The sequence below is a fragment of the Falco naumanni genome, chromosome 12 (assembly GCF_017639655.2).
Source record: "Falco naumanni isolate bFalNau1 chromosome 12, bFalNau1.pat, whole genome shotgun sequence".
NCBI classification, from domain to species: domain Eukaryota; kingdom Metazoa; phylum Chordata; class Aves; order Falconiformes; family Falconidae; genus Falco; species Falco naumanni.
Genome location: NC_054065.1, coordinates 13,392,464 through 13,411,683, shown reverse-complemented (window position 1 = coordinate 13,411,683; position 19,220 = coordinate 13,392,464). Strand labels below are relative to the sequence as shown.

General features: G+C 50.8%; 1 protein-coding gene across 1 annotated transcript; it reads left to right on the top strand.

Moving 5' to 3' along the window:
• Nucleotides 1-9: 9 nt before the first annotated feature.
• Nucleotides 10-17,689, top strand: AARS2 (alanyl-tRNA synthetase 2, mitochondrial). The gene is made up of 22 exons (XM_040611758.1): nucleotides 10-273; nucleotides 552-740; nucleotides 1,408-1,553; nucleotides 2,353-2,547; nucleotides 3,069-3,213; nucleotides 3,664-3,809; nucleotides 4,114-4,222; nucleotides 4,839-4,877; nucleotides 5,610-5,721; nucleotides 6,271-6,398; nucleotides 7,141-7,291; nucleotides 9,126-9,295; nucleotides 10,303-10,416; nucleotides 10,825-10,965; nucleotides 11,581-11,718; nucleotides 12,107-12,216; nucleotides 13,318-13,426; nucleotides 14,900-15,022; nucleotides 15,468-15,578; nucleotides 16,433-16,516; nucleotides 16,638-16,748; nucleotides 17,135-17,689. Exons 1-22 carry the CDS (start codon nucleotides 49-51, stop codon nucleotides 17,297-17,299), a joined length of 2,961 nt encoding a protein of 986 aa, XP_040467692.1. The 5' UTR covers nucleotides 10-48; the 3' UTR covers nucleotides 17,300-17,689.
• Nucleotides 17,690-19,220: the final 1,531 nt, after the last annotated feature.

Here is a 19,220-nt window from a genome sequence, read left to right as displayed (position 1 = left end):
CCCCGCCCCTTCCTGAAGCCGCCGCGCCGCGATTCCGCCTTCGCCGCTATGGCGGCGGTCGGACGGCTGCCTCGGCGGCCGCTGCTGGCAGTGCCGTGTCGCTGGCGCTGCAGCCCCCGCCGCGGGGGTGCCGGCTGCCCGCCGGCTGGGCAGGTCCGCGCCGCTTTCCTCCGCTTCTTCCAGGAGCGCTACGGCCACCGCCGCCTGCCCTCGGCCCCCGTGCGGCCCCGCGGCGACCCGCGCCTCCTCTTCGTCAACGCGGGCATGAACCAGGTGCTGGCCCCGGCGCGGCGCGGCCCGGCCCGCCCGCACGTCCCTCCGCCGGCTGCCGGGGGCCTCCGCGTCCCCGGAGGAGCGCGGCCCGCCGCGGGTGACCCCTGTCACGGAGGTCTCCCGCTGTGACCCCTGTCACGGAGGTCTCCCGCGGTGGGCTGGGCTCCGGGGGGGGCTTACCGCCTCCCTCCCGGCCGGCCCTGGTAGCGCCCCGCCTGTGCCAGGAACCCCAGGCGCAGCCCCCGGCCTAGCCACAGTCTCTCTGCCCTGATTTCTAGTTCAAGCCCATTTTCCTGGGCACGGCGCACCCCCGGAGCGAGCTGGCACAACATCGGCGGGTGGTGAACAGCCAGAAGTGCGTGCGTGCAGGAGGGAAGCACAACGATTTGGAGGATGTGGGCCGAGACACTTACCATCACACGTTCTTCGAGATGCTGGGGAACTGGTCCTTTGGGGACTACTTTAAGGTGAGGCAATAGGAATGAACTCTCTTCAGGGAGAAATGTGGCCTTTCTTTCAGAGCTGCGCGGTGCCATAGGACTGTCTGGAGGAGGCATTTTAGTAAGCTCCGAATTGCTCTGTGGGAGCTCTGTGGCCTAGAGCAGAGGCAGTCCGCTGGCCTGCAGAATCGCTCGGTTGCCCTGCAGACTCGCAAAGTGCTCAGCCTTTCAAATCTGTGAACAACATGTACAAATTAAAGTTCTCTATGAGAATGCCAGTGTTGGCCATTTAATATGGTGCAAAGAGGTTACCAGTTCATTTGATGATTGTAACTAGAAAGTCTGAAAATGAAGAAGGGTAAAAAGGATGCTAGTCTTTTTGCTAGTGAATACATTTTTTCCCTTGGAAAGAAAATAATCCCTGTAACTCTGCTGGTAAGCAGAGGCGTGTAGACCATGCTGTGATCCTGAAGTTCTCCCAACAATTTAGGAATGTCAATTTTCCACAGGCAGCGGTGAGCTGTCTTGCTCACCAGACCCTCATCCTGCTCTTTGCAATATGCCTTAAAATTGGGAAGGGAGGGAGTGGCTGAAATTAACTTTTTTGGCGTTTGACTCCCATTCTAAAGAGCCTTCCTGCCATTGCTGTGCATCCTGGATTACTGTGCTTCATTTATGTTCCTTGCCTGCTCAGGAGGAAGCATGCAGCATGGCCTGGGAGCTCCTGACAGAGGTCTACAAGATCCCCAGAGATCGTCTCTACGTCACCTATTTTGGCGGAGACTCCTCACTGGGGCTGAGTGCAGATGAGGAGTGCAGGGATGTATGGCTCCGCCTGGGGTGAGTGTGTTAGGGAAGAGGTTCTGAGCAACAGGTGCTGACATTTCAGTCTCCATAGTCTCCCGTTTGCTCTTTAGTTGGTGGAAATCAGATGTAGGGGCTGAAAGTTGTATTTAAAACTCATATTGTTTCTGGTTTGTTTGGGCTGTTAAAAGTTGACTGAGCTCCAAGTGGTCTGGGGCACTTGACCTTTAAGCTGTTTCTCAGATGTTACCAGTCTGGGAAGCTGGGTACCTCAGACTGGTGGGCTTGGATGAAGTGTGTGAAGGATCTCTGATCCTTTGCTTTCTCTCCATCAGAGCTGCAGTGAGTACATTCTTCTTTGAAAGCTAGCAATGGCTGCTTCAGTGTGATGATGAAGCCGCTGCAGAGAGCGCTGCTGTGCTTTGGGAGCTTGTTCCAGTCTGTATGTGGGCTTTGAATCCAAGGCAGCCAGTTCTGTGCTACTGCTGGTATTCAGCCTTGTCCATTGTGATCAGGTCTTAGCTCTGCTGGAATTCCCTCCAAGGAAGAAGGCGGCTCCACAGACCCAGTGGAGAGCCTGTCTCCATCAGCAAGAGCCAGACTGTGTCTGCCAGCCATTCTGGGCAGTGAGTAGGATCCTGTCTGGTTTGGTCCAGCTTGTTCCTGCTAAGAAGAGTCATTTTGTGTGAACAGAAGCGAAGGAATCATAATGTGTTTGGTTATTGAGTATGTAGTAGCCAGAAAGGATTCCTCCCTTCCAACTTTCTCTGTGATCTAGACTACTGTGTGCTTTGTGTGCATTTCCCAACACTGCCACCTCTGTTTGTCTTGCCAGGGTGCCTGCCAGTCACGTGCTTCCTTTTCCATTGAAGGACAACTTCTGGGAGATGGGGGACACAGGTCCTTGTGGTCCCTGCACAGAGATCCACTATGACCACGTGGGTGGTGGCAGAAATGCTGCAGCACTAGTGAACCAGGGCAGCCCTGATGTGGTGGAGATCTGGAACCTGGTCTTCATGCAGTACAGCAGGTACCAGGCATCTGGTCTAAATCTGGTCTGAACTGCGGAGCCTTTCCCCCTTTTCTGACTCCAGCATCATACATGTCTATCCTCAGACATCTCACTGCTTTCCAGGAGGTGGCAGTACAGGAGCAAGAGGGAAGCTGTGGAGATGCCCAGTGTGGCTTTTGATCCCCTTTGCTTTATTTGTCCTATCCTCCTTCAACCTCTTCTGTCTATTCTCCTTCACTGCTGCATTCCAGAGGTCTCCTGAAGTTTGCAACAGCCCGGAGAAACCTGAAAAGGGAGAGGAAGCCCTTTTTCCCTATGTTACAGTGTGTCCTGACTATCTGATGGTCCCATCCTGGCTGTCTGACAGTGCCAAGGCAGGCTGCTGTTAGTCTTGTCCCTGAGCTTCCTTTTGTTGGGTCACCTGCTGTTTCCGTGCCCTGTCACTCTCTCATTCTCTTTGACTCGCCTGCTCCTTTTCTTTGCCCCTGAACTGACCCTTGCTTCTCTTTTGCCTTTTATTTTTCCTGACTGGCTGACAGAGAGGTGCAGGGGAGTCTGCTTCCCTTGCCACAGCACCATGTGGATACAGGAATGGGCCTGGAAAGGCTGGTGGCAGTTCTGCAGAACAAACGTTCCAACTACGACACAGATCTCTTCACTCCCATCTTGGATGCCATTCACAAGGTGATGGTGCTTCTGCTCAGAGTCACAGCTAAGCAAAAGCTCCTTAAATGCAGAATGCTTGCCTGGTACCATAGTAGAGCTTTCTCTGCACATGTTACTGTGCAGTATTTTGAGACAGGAGGTATGTCCAGCCAGGTCCAGAGCAGCATTCTAGGGAAACTGGAGAGAATTCCAGGCTGGAAATCTGCTGGGATATTGACGCTGCTGATCCATTTTTCCTCCAAAGTTTCTTAAATTCCTCAGTGCCGGGGCATTGGCTGACCTGTCTCAGGTACAGAAGTCTTGGTCTGTAATGCTCTGGAAGGGTTTAGTGGGGACATCTTCGATGTATGAGGTTTGATGGTAGTTGAGAAGCATGATGTCAAGTGTAGATGGCTGCCTCTTGCACTGAAACTTTTCCTTCTGCAGCCATCAATTTTTGCTGATCTATGTCCTTACTTTCTTTTTTAGGGCTGCAGGGCACCCAGATACCAAGGTCTGGTCGGGGATGCTGATGTTGGGCGTGTGAATATGGCCTACCGTGTGGTGGCAGATCACGTGCGCACCTTATGTGTGTGCATCACTGATGGCATCTACCCAGGCTTCTCAGGAGCAGAGTAAGAACATAAGGAAATGGCGTGAGGGGCAGGGAGTTAGGTCTAGAAAGGAGTATGGAAGCCAGGGGAGAGGTTGTGGTGTGGGGCCACGATAGGGAGTGCATGAGCTTTGGGGAGACAGGAAGGTGAGAGCCTAGAAGAGGTTCTGATCTCCAGGCTCGTACTTGGATGGGTATAGAGTATGGGGAACAGCTGGCCTGTGTTGGTAGATCAGGCCAGAGGAACTGTGTGTGGGATGTGCTCGATGTGGGAGCTGAGCAGGGATGCTCACGTGGCTGCTTGGCGAATCCTGCCCTATTTTCAGACTGGTGCTGCGTCGGATCCTGCGCAGGGCTGTGCGCTTTTGCTCTGAAGTCCTTCATGCTCCACCTGGGCTCCTGGCCTCCCTGGTGCCTTCCGTAGTGGAAGTGCTGGTAAGTAAAAACTGCCACCTTTGTGGGGGAAAGAGTATCACACGTGTCCTATTCAGCCCCATGTCCATTTCCTGTACACTGTCAGGAGACAGTCTTGGATGTGAAGGACCTCCAGGAGGGTGTGTCTGTTGCTATGCACCGCAGCAGTAAAAAGTCTCTTCTCCTGATCATTTGTGGTGGGAGGGAGGGTGCCTGGTGTGCCCAACAGGACAGTCAGCACGAGTGGACGTGTGTAAGTGTGCGCAAGTGCACATTGTTGTTTCCCTGAGGACAGTGGCTTCCAAACTGTCGTATCTGATTAAAGCTACCTGAAATTAGTCCCTGTGAGTACTAACAGCACCCTAAAAGACAATGCTTTCTTCCTGTTGTGGATGGATGTGTTTGCCAAGAGATGCTGTGCAAGGGCTAGCAGAGGCAAGTCACAGGGAGGTAGCCAGGAGATGGCAACTGTAAGTCCATGTGTAATATTCCCCTATGCTGCTGTCCCTGGAGCTGTGTGCTGGGGTTCCCTTCACACTCACCTGCCTGAGAAACCTTTGTGATGCTTGTGGCGTGCGTTAAGATCCCCTGAGGAAGATGCTGAGGATTTTATCACTAACTGAGGCTCGCTCCACAGGGAGATGCCTATCCAGAGCTCGCGAAGAACACAGACCAGGTAAGCAATGTTGGAATCCCCTGAAGAGAAACCCTATCTCTCCTTATTCTTGTGAGGCACTGCTCTCGGGGGCAAAAATCAGCCTAGCCTTGGGACTTAGCTGGAGGAGTTTGCATAGCCTTCTCCATAGCCATGTTCTCACAGGTGGGCTGAGATGTGCCGGGAACATGTTTGTATCCTGGGCACAAGAAGTATCTGTGGCAGATTTCCTTGTGGGAACTCCTACTGTGTCCTTACCAGGGACCGCTTGCCCTGGTATAAGGCAGCTGCTACTCTAAAAAAGCTAGGGTAGCTCCTTTGCTGAGTGCAAGTACAGCCTGTCCTAGCCTGGCTTCCCTTTCTCCAAAGTGGATTAGTGATTTAAGGCTAGTCCCAGCTTGCTTCTGCTGACAGCAACTGTGACAAGCAATTTTTCTGGCTGTTCCAGCCATGCAGTGTTAATTGGGTCACAGACATGAATGTCAGACAGGGAGCATTTGTCAGCCTAAAGCCTTCCCCAGGTGGATGGTCAATATTTACTTGACAGGAATGATGATAGGATGGACAATGACTGGTGCTGTTTAGTAATGCATCGAAGCCATGTTGTGATGGATACTTGCAGAACAAAAAGGCTGGTTCTAGCAGACGTAGTACCTCTGTTAGACACCTGCTTGATTTGCTTTTAGCTGACAGGGCTGAGCTGGGGAACTCCCTGAGGTGTTGTGGCTAACCCTTCTTCTGATCCTTGGGCAGATCACAGATATCATCAATGAGAATGAGGCTGCTTTTCTGTCTGCCCTCGAGCGGGGGAGGCACATCATTGAACGGACAGTGCAGCAGATGGAGCCCTCCACAAATTTCCCGGGTGAGTCTCACTCCTCTGACAAGCTGCACTTAAAGATTATTTGATCCAGATCCTCACAAGCATTGTAGTCAAAACTGGTGGATGTCTGCCTCCCCCACGTCTTTTCAGTGACCTTCTAGCCACGGGCAGAGGAGCAGATGTTGCTCCTTTCTCTAGATTGCAATTGTTATCTAGTACGTTGTTCTTACAACAAACTAGGCGTCAGGCAAGTTAGAAATGTTCCCTTGCCGCTGTGTTGACTGATTAACTAGGTCCTTAACTCAGACACAGCTGAAAGAAGGAGCTCAGGAACCAACCAGCACAGCTGTCTGTCTAGTTGTGCTGCACTGAGTTTTAGCATGAATGGGCCTGTGGGGCATCAATAATACCCAGTCCCATACAAGAACTGCATGGCTTCTCTTCCCTTTCCCATTACCAGTGCAGCTGCACACAACACAGGTGAATCCAGTTACCAAGGCACACACTAGATTGGTCCCACCCTAGCAAATCCTGAGATGTCTTTGCTTGCTGTGTTCACACAGAGTTCATGTTCTTCTTTTTGTCCTATAGCTGAAGTAGCCTGGTCTCTCTATGGGAATTTGGGATTCCCTCTGGATCTGATTGCCTTGATGCTTGAGGAAAAGGGAATCAGTTTGGATTCAGCTGCTTTCAACGAACTTGCTCTGGAAGATGCAAAGGTAAGAGGGAGACTTGCCTTGTCAGCATAATTCAGAGCCTCACCTCTCTCCTGTCAGCATGGAGGCAAAATTCCTTTCACTGCTGAGGCTCTTCAGATATATCACAGGGCCATGTGCCTTTTCCCTGAAGGGGAGGTGGGTCTGAAACAGCGGTGAGGTCATAATGCCTTTGCTTGTGGGTGTGGGACTGAGAAGTATTGGCTGATGATTCTCAGATCAGTAGAAGTGTTTTGTGATACTAACTGTTGCTGGAGTGAAGGTTATCATAGAATTATATAGTTTAGGAGTCTCCTCTGTCAGTCATGGAGTCCAAATCCTCACACAAAGCACAGCCAGCTTAGCCCAAACAGCAAGTGGTTTATAAAGAGTTTACAGAATCTCCTTGGTCTCTGTAGTGCTGGAAGACTTGCACTGCCACCCCACCCCCTGTGCAGCAATCTGTTCAAGGCCTTGCTTTTGGGAGTTTTAATGTCTTGGAAGTTTCATACCTACACAGCAAGCTGTGCCAGGAGGGTTGCATTAGTTGTTGCCTATGGCTGCCTTAAAGCTAGCATAGGGTAGTATGGAGTGCTTGTGGGGTTTGAAGGAATGGGATTGGTTTAGCAGTAGCCTCCATCAGCCTGGATCTAAACAAGCCTTTTCCAGGAAGGTGAAAGGAGTTTTTTCTAGCCTTACAGCTCCAGTTCTCAATTTGAGTGCCCCCAGGTATCTCCCATATAACTGTGCCTTCGCTCTGCTGTAGCGGAAGGCTGGTGGCCCACAAGCAGGGCAGCTGGAGGATACAAATACACACCTTGATGTGCACTCGCTGGCTCAGCTGCGGAGCAACAACGTGCCTGCTACTGATGACTCTCCAAAGTACGCCTACACACTTGGGCAGCGTGGGCAGTACGGTAAGTGGCCGGGTCCTGTCTGTAAGGGAAGCTCTGCCTGCGGGCACTGGAATCCCTCACAAGACTGCACTTACTGCCTAACCTCATGCATGCAGAACATGTACTTTGTGGCTTGAACCTGTCCACCTTGCTGATGCATCTTTTCTCCGCCCCTGTACCTCATGCCAAAGTAGGTGCTTTTCTTGCTGTTGCCAGAGTGTGTCCAGGAAGACCTCGGGGCTGGTGACAAGGCTGTGAGCTCTGGGTTGGTATTACCGTGCCGTGGTGAAGCAGGGACTGTTGGTTTGTGCTAGAGATGAGTCTGTCCCCAACAATTAGGCTTCTGAGTGTGAGTGTCAGGGAAAATGAAAAATAATTATGCAGGGGCTTGGATAGTTGTCTTAACGCTGTGTGCCTGCTGCTGCTTGGCAAACCGTTAGATGGCAGGGCAGGCTTTTTAGCATTTAAGGTAACTGGGTTTGCTGATGCTCTAGGGAAGGCATAAAGCTAAACCACAGAGAGTAAGAGGTGGTGTGGCTGTCACAAACAATTAAGAGATAACTGTGTACAGCCAGCTCCCCCTTACCCAGTGTGCTGGCTGCAGCACACACTAAGCATAAAGTGAGGCAATTCAAGCTATATATGCTACGGCAAGAGCACAGAGGAGGAAAAAAGCCCAGCAGTGACATTGGCTGAAGTCTCCAAGCTAGAACTGTCCCACCTCCTCAAGTCTCTGAATCATGGAACAATTCAGGTTAGAGGGGATCTCTGGGTATCCAATCTCTTGATCAAAGGAACTTCAGCTTCACAGTTGGATCAGGTTGCTCAGAGCCTTGTCCGTTTAAGTTTTCAGTATCTTTAAGGACAGAGATCCTACAGACTCCGTTCCTTGTTCTTTATCACTCTTAGTGTGAAAAGTGTGTTTTATTTAGGTAGAACTAGAATTTCATATACTCTAGATATAGTCTTACAACTGCTAAATAGGGATAAATAACCCCTTTCTTTGACCTTTTGGCTATGTTTGTGTTCATACAGCCCAGCAGGCAGGCAGACTTCCCTGCTGCAAGGGCACCCTGCTGACTTGTGTTCAGCTGGCTCCTGAGGACTCCCAAGGTTTCTGTCAGTCTTATTTCTGTAGCCTGCTGAGATGCCCCTGGATAGCAGCCGTGCTCTTTAGTGTATCAATCAGTCCCCACCAATTCATTGCCGTATACAAGGAGAATATGGGTACATCCCATCTTGTCATGTTAAATGGTGTCGGTCCTAATATCAGCCACTAAATACCTCTACTAGTAACTGAGTATCAGTTGAACATTGAACTATTGACCAATTCTCTGTGGGGCTAGCTGCCCAGCCAGTTATGCACCCACTTTATGGTCTACCTGTCCAGTCCGTATCGCCTGAATTTGGCTACAAGGAGCCTGCAGGAGAGCATGTTAGAAGCTTGCTGCATCAAGGAAGGTGACATCCTTGTCATCCCTTGTCCACCAAGTCTGTCTTCTCTTCATAGGAGGCAGGCAGGTTTGCCAAGCTTGCTAGTGTAGCAAGATGCAGATGTCTGTGCCACATCTGGTTCTGTCAGGCTCACATGGAGCCAGATTGGGTGTACGTGCCTGCTGACCTGCTACTTGGCAGGTCTGTCACTAGGTGAGTGAGTGGCGACTTAGCTCCAAATAACAGATCCGTTGTCCTTTCTGCCAAAAGCTGTTCCTCTCCTCCCAAGGCTAAGAAAAGTGCCAGCTTTCCGTATAGACTAGGCGTAGGCAGGGTTGGCATGGGGAAGTGACCGCGCCTTTCCTTTTGCAATCTGGCAGGGTGTATGCACTAATTGCTGCCATCTTCTCCCCTGTGACAGAGTTCAGCCCATGCCAGGCTACTGTCCTGATGCTGTACAGAGATCAGTCCCTCCAGAAGAAGGTTGGGGCAGGGCAGTGCTGTGGTGTCATCTTGGACAGGACTAACTTCTATGCAGAGCAGGGTGGACAGGCCTCTGACCAAGGCTACATGATACGTTTAGGACAGCAGGTAAGACCCTTTGCTGCCTGTACCCAAGGCCACCATGAGTACTGGGGCCAGGCAGCATTCCCCAAGTGATGGGCTGGTTTACTGTGTTAATTTGCAAGCTGCTGACTCTTGACAGTTCCTTTTGGTTTGCATCAGGGTTGGTGGGGTGAGGGAGAAGCAGCAGTAGCTTCACAGAGGTGTACTTGCTGCACTGGTTGTCTCTCAGCCCTTTGCAATTTCATTTTTCTGGGGAAGACTGTGAAGTCTTCCTGGCTATTCCTTCAGTCTACTGCATTCTCGCTAGCAGGGGTTGCAAGGCAGAGAGAAGGCAGTCGATTATCAGAGAATCCATGAGCTCAGCAACTTGTCTTTGGCCAGTCCTGCACAACTGTAAGCAGTGTCCAACCTGGGACACTGTGCAAAAACTCTTATCCCTCCCAAAAGCATCAGGGAGGACCTCCACTTCTGCAGCATGTTCCCTCACCCTTAGCAAAGGGAGAGCTATGACCCTCTCCTGGGCAGTTACATGGGTTGCAGCTTTTTCTCCTTCCCCCATTCCAGCTCTTGAGAGTCACTGCGGGCATTGATGCTGCCTTTTTAGCCTTGTAGAACGTGAGTGTCTTGCTCAGCACCTCTCCCCAAGCTGAAACGGGAATCGAGTTTTGATTGCCAGCCCAGTGAGGCAGACATGGCACCTTGGATGCCCGAGACAGGTGCCTGGGCAGCTGCTGTCCATTTTCTCATGGACAAACATCCTTCCTAGGAAAATTCACAAGTATCGGTGGTGTTACTGCCCCTCCACTGCAAGCTGACAGCCTCGACATGCTGTGCAGCGAGTGGCTGGGTGCAGGGAAGGTCTGAGGTATTCTGGTTATATCTGCGGTAAGCTTCTCCCTGCTTTTCCCACCCCATCCCTGTCTTTTAGGGATCAGCGAAGGTTGTGTTTCCCTGTTGGATCAAGCAGGGATCTAGCACAGGTATTTGGATTTTCCCTATGTCCTAACTCCTCTTTCTGTCTCTTTGCTCAGGACATACTCTTCCCTGTAAAGTCAGTTCGGCTCTGTGGTGGTTATGTGATCCATGAGATCACTGCTGTGGAAACCCTGTGTGTTGGTGACCAAGTGCAGCTGTTCGTGGATGAGGTGATAATTTACAGCTCTTAACCTTTTCCCAGCCTTGTTTTGAGAGTCTTGTGATGTCCTGAGTAACCTGGGTACAGCGGAGCCTTGTCCCTTTTATTCCTGAGATTGCTCTTCGTCATGATGTGTGGTGGGAAGACCTCACAAGTGACTCTGTAATCTTCTATGAGCCATTGGTTTGTCCAGAAGTGTCCAGCCTACCCTTTGCTGTTTTACAGAGGTGATCCCATGGGAAAAGAATTTAGAGCTGCCCTGTGACATCAATAAATCTGACAGCTGTACTACCCATTTTTTCCCTCCTATCTTCTCCCATCCCCTCACATGCAGCCTTTCCTTTATCTCTTCATGCCATCCCCTGCTCCTGAAGCTGCAGAGAACCAGTACTCCCTGCCAACTTGTCTGTGCTTTCAGGCCCAGCGGCTGGCCTGCATGATGAACCACACCGCTACCCACCTGCTGAACTTTGCACTTCGCCATGTCCTGGGTGACAACACAGAGCAACGAGGGTCCCATGTGACAGCAGAGCAACTGCGCTTCGACTTTGATACCAAGGTGACTCTGGACTTGCGTTTTCTTGTTCTTAGCAGTACCAACAGCCCAGTACTGGCTGCTTCTCAGGGATTTTTCTCCTCTCACCGTAATCGCTCCTTTAGAGACAAGTCATGTTTTATCTAAGCAATGAAACTTGGCCCTCTGGATGTGACTGGCTCTGCTTTGCACTGATGTTGGGCAGGGCTTGCCGAGGGGGTGAATAGGGGTCAGAAGGGAAAAGTCTTGGCAAGGCCAGTGGTCATGAGACTGACCTGAGTAGTGTAAAGGGATCTTTGAGAGATTCACCACCTTGGCTGTGGCACATAACTGATTCCTGTGCTAGTCATCCAAGGTGAGAGCAGTTGGGAACTGAAAGGTCAGGCTGAGCACTGGCCCTGGTAACCTGTCACTCATTGCAGCATCTCTCTTGAAGTTTGGTTGACGCTTATCCCTCATGGGAGGAGGGGGTGGGAGAGTCATGATGCTCACAGTTCCCTTTTACAAGTAGGGAAGATGAGACACAGAGAGAGTGGTGTGCTCAAGCTGAGTTGTCTGGAGGCTTTTCCCCACTTCTCCCTTCTTTGTTCTGTACCTCTCAGGAGGCTTCTCCTGAAGGTGGCCATTTCACTTCTTAAGGGCCCTGTGACTGCGGAGCAACTGCAGCAAGTGGAGCAAGTCGTTCAGGATATGATCAAACGAAATGAGGTGGTGCACATGGCTGAGGTCCCCCTCACACTGGCAAGAAGAGTTCAGGGACTCCGTGCAGTGGATGAGGTATGACAGGGTGGCAGCACATATCTTGGTGAGCCTTCTCCTTCAGCAGGAATCACCTGGGTCACAAGAGCTGCAAGGGAATTGACTCCCAAAACTCAGGAGGGAAAATAGGACTGAGATGAGATCTCAGGACAGTGTTGTAAAACGTGGAGGCCGGTGATGCATAGGCTTTCTGCTCATTTCTTTGGACCAAAAGCTTGTAGTGTCACACAATTGTTTCTTTCTCCCCGTGGTGGCTGGTTGTAGGGGAGAAGCAGTGCTGCCCCTCCCTCTGGGGCTCCTCTAGAATAGGGGAAAAGTGAGGCAGACACCAGAAGCCACATAGTTAGTCTGTAAGTGGCCCTGAAGGACCATGTTGTTAGCTGCTGACCCCTGTCTCCTCTGTCAGGGGTATCCAGATCCAGTGAGGATAGTGTCCCTGGGGGTCCCTGTGGAGAGTGTGCTGACCCGCGACTCTGAGGCTGCAATGCAGACCTCTGTGGAGCTCTGCTGTGGGACGTAAGTGACTTCTCTACTTGCAGTCAGAAGCTGTGATTGTGAGCACTGGTGGCTGAAGTAGAGACATTCTTGCAAGCTCCGTATCCTGTCTCTGTGCAACCAAGTTTCCTCACTGGAAAGGTCTTGTGAGGACAGGGTGGGCTAGTTATGAAGCCTTGGAAGTCCCAGGGTGAAAAGCAAAGTGCTTTTTCTTGCTTTATAGTCTGAAACCAACCTGGAAGCCACGGAGCACCAGCAGAGTGTGGGAAAGGGGGCTGTGTCCTGTCACACCAGGGTTACAACGCTTTGGCTTTGGGGTTGTAGGAGGGCTGGGGACCCAGCAGGAGACAAGTGGTTGTGAGAACTTGAGACACCTCGGATTATTTAATTATCCTCACCCTCTTCTACTTTTGCAGTAATGAGAGTAAAAGAAGAGTTAATCAATCTTAGGACAATACTGACACAAAAAAAACCCCACCAGGAACAAATTGGCCTTTTAGCAGATACAGCTGAAAATGAGCAATTTTCTAGTCATGAGATCATTCTTGTGGGAGTAGTGGGACAAGAAACTGCATGGGAGTGGAGATGATCAATCCTTATGAAACTGTCTGAAATAATTATTTGTGGTAACAGAACCTGAGACAAACTGTAGTTGTTTTCCTCTCCAGTGTTGAATAGCTGAGAAGGAAAGGGGAGGTTACCAGTGCCCTGTGACTGCACAACTACCCTCTGACTGGAGTCTGCTGGCCTGACAAGAGAGTGGTGGAGTTAGAGGCAAAAATTACTTTCTACAAGGTTCAGTAGCAGCGGAGTAGAAGAGAAAAATCCCAATTCATCCTACTGTTGAGGGAAAGGAGGGGAAAGGAGAGGAAAGCAAGGCAGAACTTGGTTGGTATGTGCCATTTGACAGCAGCTTGCTAGGCAGGTAGCACAGAAGTTCCTCTGGAGTAGTCTTAACTCTTGCCTGACAGGGTGCCATCAGGATTTTAGGGATGGGAAAGGATTGAAGCTATTGGGGAGGGGCTGTTGGACTTGACACTTGTATAAAATGAAAGCAGGCTTCCTGATTTCTGTTTCCAGAGAACAGCTTGTTTTCTTTCTTGTTCTCTGCTGACTTTGCAGGCACCTTCTAAAAACAGGAGGTGTGGAAGATCTGACCATCATCGGTGAGCGTCAGCTTGTTAAAGGAATTAGCCGTGTCATTGCAGTGACAGGGAGACAAGCCAAACAGGTAAGAAAGGGGGAACTGGGATTTCTGCCACGTTGAGACAATGCCAGAAGGACCCAACTTTGTAGTTCCTGCATAGACAATTAACTTCCCCCTGCTTTGGCTGGAGCCTTTCTGCTGTCTCTGAGCTGGCTTCTTCCTTCATTCCTGGGCTCTGCCCTGCTGCTGTACCTCACTATTCACCTCCACTACCCCCATCCTAGTCTCCTGTCTCCTTGACCTTGATTCCTCCCCTCAGACCCCCTTTTCCAAGATAAGAACTTGGCACAAAATATCAGGAAGCCTCTGGACAATAAATTTCAGCCCCCAAGTAGATATTTAAAGATGTGGTCCTTTGTGCTTTGGTTTCACCTCCTGCTCACCTCTTGCCTATCACAGTTGGGTTTGCACTTTATGATTACAAGGCTCTGGCCTCATTCTTACAGCCCTTCTGCTTCTGTAGTCTTTTTTTTCTGCTAAGCTGTGGTTCTGATCTGGCTGGATCTGTATAAAAAGTAGCAACCTACTATTGTGTCTGTGAGGTCGCTCTGTCCTTTGAATATCTGGAAGTGTTGTGGGCCCCACAAACTCGCCTGCTTCCTTTAAGGCTGCAGTCAGAGAAGAGTGACTCACTGTCAGTGGAACTGGGAAGACTAAAGGCAAAACCCACCCCTGTAAATCTGTTGCTCTTTGGCTGGCTGTCCCCTGTGCATCTGTGTCCTGAGCAAGGCTTCCCTTCGTGCAAAGGAATGAAAAGCTGCAGGGCACATCTGTGTGCTTTGCTGGAAGTGCTGACCTGGAGAGCTCCTGAGGGGAGCTGTGTGCATGTGTTAACCAGACAAGGGAGACTGCAGGCATGAGGGAGTAACTTGAAACAAGGGATGAGTATCCTAGCTAGGCAGAGCAGTCCTCACTATCCACAACTTTTCTTACATACTCTCTGCTGTCCTGGTCTGAAGTCTCACAGGGCCATCATGAGCACAAAGATCTGGCAGGGAGGAAATGTTCCAAGCCATAAGGATTGTCACTGGTGAAAAAAGCTTGTATTAGCTTTTTTTATGAATGGTAGCATTGGTGTTGGGGAAAGCAGTAAGAAGTGTATCCAAGATCAGCTTGAACAGCTGATGAAGTTTCTTGAGTTTTAGTGTTTCTTTTTTGTTTCTTCAGTCAGTAGTTTCAAGATTGCATTTCCTAATTAAAAAGAAACACGAAGAAGTAAACGGGACTGCCAAGTTTTTCTCATTTAAATCCTTGTGATTTGGGGCAAGATACTAAGGGAACATAAATGCGTGACATCTTGGTCTCCTGGGTGTGACCATGTAGTGTTGGTTGCAAATCCAGAGAAATGTTCTATTTCAGAGTCTCTTGGGGACAGTCATTCTTAAAGACTCTGTAGGTGTCTTTGCACTGCTTGCTGACCAGCACTTCAGTGTTTATGACCCTGCTGCCCTCCCCACTTTCTCCATCCCTGCTCATTCTTTCTTTCTGTCTCTCCAGGCCCGGGAAGTAGGCCAGCGCTTGGCTATGGAAGTGGACTCTGTCTCCCTACGAATGAAGCAGAGGAGCACCTCTATTCCTGAGACACAGAACCTCTCCAAAGAAGTGGGCCAGTTGACCAAAGTAAGGATTACGCTCTGGCACAGAAAGATCCCGTTCTGTGTATGGGCTCTGTACACTTGAGACACATGACTTCTTCTCTAACAGGTTCACATCTTACCATGGTGAACAGCAAGGCCAAGTTGCTACCTTCTGTTTCCAGTTTGATCACAAAGATTTCTACCGGTGTCTAGGTGCCTTTGTTGCAGAATGACCAGCTGCCAGATAGAATGTGAGAGAAGGCACTGGCAGGGAGGGTAAAGCAGTGAAAAAGGGTCCCAGGCTTTTTACCGGGCTTTAGTTGCCCAGCTGACGAGAGGAAGCTGCACACCAGAGTGGCTGGCTGGGCTGATCATATATGGGGTATAGGAGGTCTGGGAAGAGGTCAGGCTCCAGCCTGACCTCTCAGAGAACAGCAGTTTTTGTGTAGGTACAGCTTACTGTCCTTACACAGCAAATTGTCTTGCAGGTGGTGGCTAGCACTGCAATGCCCCAGTGGCAAAGAAGAGAACTACAGACCATCCTCAAAGCGCTGCAGCGAACAGCCAACACGGCCGTCAAGAAACTGGAGATACAGCAGGTACTGTGGCAGCAACACCCTAACTTGCGGTCTGCTAATAGCACTGTGTGGCAAAACCCAGTGGACCTGGTGTCTCTGTCACACTTTACAGCCACTCAGTCACTAGGGGCCCGTTAGAAAGCAGGTACAATCACACATGGTGCAACACAAGCCCTGTGATGGGTTGATTTCACTGGCATTAACCAGGGGCATTATTTAAACTGCAGTGAATGACTGACTGGGCTTTTGGCACTTGCAGAATCCCTGTGTGCCTCTGCCTGTGAGGATGGAGAGCCCCATTCCAGCACTTTTGGCAAACGCCAACATGCATTTAGGCATCAACTCCTTGTTTATATAGGGATAAGATGAAGTGGCCCTGCGAGTGGGCTTTACAAGGTTATGCAGTAAGACAGTGGCAGGACAGAACTTTTCTCCCAGCCATATGGATATTGCTGCAGCTTCCCCCTGCGTTTGTGTTCTGCCGATTTACAGTAAAAGTCCTTTGGAAATGTTTATTGGTGACTTCTCAGCAAGAACTACCCTTTTCTTAAAGTAGGGGCATCTTGCCACAGAAGCCTTCCCGAGACGTGGCAATGTGTAGGTCCAGGAGAGAGGCTGGAGACTGAATGGGTGGGTCGCTGTCTCTGCCACTTTTGACAGGGGTTCATCTCTGCTTTTGAGGAAGGAGGGTTGTACAGGTCTTCATGTGGGGGTTTCAGCCTGCCAGTCTGACTTCTGCTAACATAATTCTCCCATCTATTCCACAGAGCAGCACTTCCATTCCCTATGTGTATCTATATGTTGCATGCATATATCCCTATCCAGCCCACCCTGTGCCACCTGTAGCCCCTCAAGTGCTGTGTTTCCTCCTCCAGGCTGAAGCTAAGGCACGAAGCCTGCTGGCCAAGCATTGCAGCCAACCTGTCATCGTCGATACTGTCCCAGCTGATTCACTCTCTGTGAGTAATCCGTGGTACTTGGTGGCCCAGCAGTACCTAAGGAGCTGCGGGGCACGTTTCTGCTGAATGCCAGTCGTCTTTGCTGTAGCCTGACCCTTCTTTCTCTCTGCCTCTCTCTCAGATCCTAATGAAGGTAGTGAACCAGCTATGTGACCAGTCTCCTGGCACATCAGTCCTGCTGCTCAGCCCTCAGGCTTCTGGTGAGGTGCTGTGTGCCTGTCAGGTGTCCAAGGTAAGCAGAACCCTGGTAAAGATACAGGGAACCTGCTTGCTAAGGGGGACTGGACCCACTGCTCAACGGTCCCAGTTGAGGCTTTTTGCTGGGATTCTGCCCAGTGTTGGTGGTTAATCATGCAGGGGTAGGACCTGAGATGACCATACTGGGACCAGATATGCTTTCAGTCTGCGCTGGGCACAGATATCCCTGGATCCTCCAGGCCATGTCTGCCCAGGGGCAAGACACAGCATTAACATGCAAGCTCAGCCTTGTCAGTCCTCTCAGTCGTGACTGCCTCAGGTTAGCAAGGGCCCAGGCTGGGTGAGGGAAGGATGCTGTTACTTTTCTTTCCCCAGACTGCTCCCCAGTCCAAATGACTTCTCTCTGTGTCACTTCCCTAGAATTGCCTCCCCATGTTCTCTGCTGCTGACTGGGCCGTGGCTGTCTGTACACAGATGGAAGGGAAGGCAGGAGGCTCTCCCGTCGTTGCTAAGGGCAGTGGAAATGTCAAGGGCATGCAAGGAGCCCTGGCTACTGCACTGGAATTTGCTCAGAGTAGACTGTGATGCTTTGGTGGAAGGACAGCTGTATGTACCCCAGCTGCAAGTTATGTGGACGCTTGATGCAGAGTGCACAGTCTGCTGATCTGAAAAGTTTAGAGCTCCCACACTGAACACTGCTGCGACCACTCCATTGGAGCACTTGATTTCTGGCCATCTGGGATCAGCAGAGACCCCACTCCTGATCCCACTGACAGAACAATGCTGCCTGTTCTCAGCATCAGCATATGGGGATTGAGCCTTGGAAAGCACTAGCTGCAACAGCAGATCCTGCTTCTCCGGGAGCAGTGCAGTTCTTGCCATAGGACCAGTACAACAGAGGCTCCGTGGGAGCATGGGGAGATGGCATGGTGTTACGCTGAAGCCATTAAAGGGTAGAGAGTGTCTGACTCCTGATGTTTCGTGTTAGCCAAACCTTTTTTTCTCTGCTCTGGCAGAGGGGTTCATTCTGTCCCTGCAGCCCTGCAAGTCAGCTTGCACTGTCTAAACAGTCCCATCCTACTGCAGGGCTCTGGACACCCCTCTGATGAAAAATGCTACTATAATTTAGAAATGGGAAGAGAAGTCCAACTTTGCTTGTAAGCTCAGCCTTGTTAGGCTGACAGGTGGTGCTGAAGCCAGGCCTCCATGCTCCAGCACTGATGGAACTAAATTGTCTGAACTAACCATGCAGAAAGCAGTCTTGGGGGGACCTTCCAGCTTGGAGCCCATTTCCTTTCTCCTCCTTTGCTGCTCTTGGCCTTTCTGGGCATGAAGTTCAGTATTTCTCTTCCTGTTTCTGAGCCTGCAAGGATCAATGAGGTCACGGCCTAACCAACTCATGATTTTACTGCATCTCATAAGCTCAGTAGCACTAAACCTGCTCTGTAATTGAAGGAGAAAAAGAATCTTATCCTACCAAAGAGTAGGTCTGTGGAGGCATCTGTGGTACCCGTATCATCCCAGGCTGGTAAAGTGAGTCGCTGCAGTAGAAACGCTGGATTTTGAGCCACAGCCAGGCCAGGCCATCACTGATCCTAGGAGAGAGCATTTCCTGCTCTTGTCCTGGCGAACCCCCACTGAACGGACTTATGTCCCGTCCTCCCCTTTCCCTGCTGCTGAGGGACAGTGCATTCACATCCTGTGCTGCAGCCGCAATAGCTGCCACATTGCTGCCTGGGACACCCTGCATTTCAGCAGCAGATGAAGCAATGCTCAGCTGGGAGGGCTTCAGGGAATGAAACACAAGTTTTAAATATAGTTCTCTGGCCGAAATGGCAGCCTACATTCCCTTGCAGTCATCAAGGATCTAAGGTGCAAGTGGTACCCTGGGTATGCATTTGCAACTCCAAACACACACAGAAGGGATCACAGGAAGTGGGAAACTAATTAAGAGACGATGGGTTTTTTTGCTTGAACAGGTGCTGTCAGGTTGGCAACACATCCATAAGTCCAGATGGATCCCGAGGTCCCTTAAGGGCATGTGCAATGCAAAGGTTTGCCAGCCCCAACTACCTGACTTTGGCAAAAGGGGAGCAGAAAGTACTTGCTTGTCTTTTCTTGCTCACTTTGCTTCAGGAGCTTTGCTCTCAATAGCCTGGGCTGCAGTGTGAGAGGCTGGCTCGAAGCGCCTGCGAGGAGTCCAGCTCCCCCTGGCACTGCTGCCACCCGAAGCCCTGGGACAGGCTGCTAGTCCCACGGGACTCGCTCCAGGAAGCTGCTGGGATCATGGCAGTGGTAGCGGAGCTGAGCTGCGCAGAGGGTGCCGAATGCACACTGAGTGCAGGGGCAGCTGCTGCACAGCACACTCGAGGCTGCAGCGGTGAACTACGGACCTGGAGCATGTGTGTGAGGTGGGACATCCCGTCCCTCGGGAGCAGCTCAGGGCCACTTTAAGGTGATGCTGCCACTTTCCTTTTGCCTTCCAGCTGCTTGGGAAAGGAAGGGA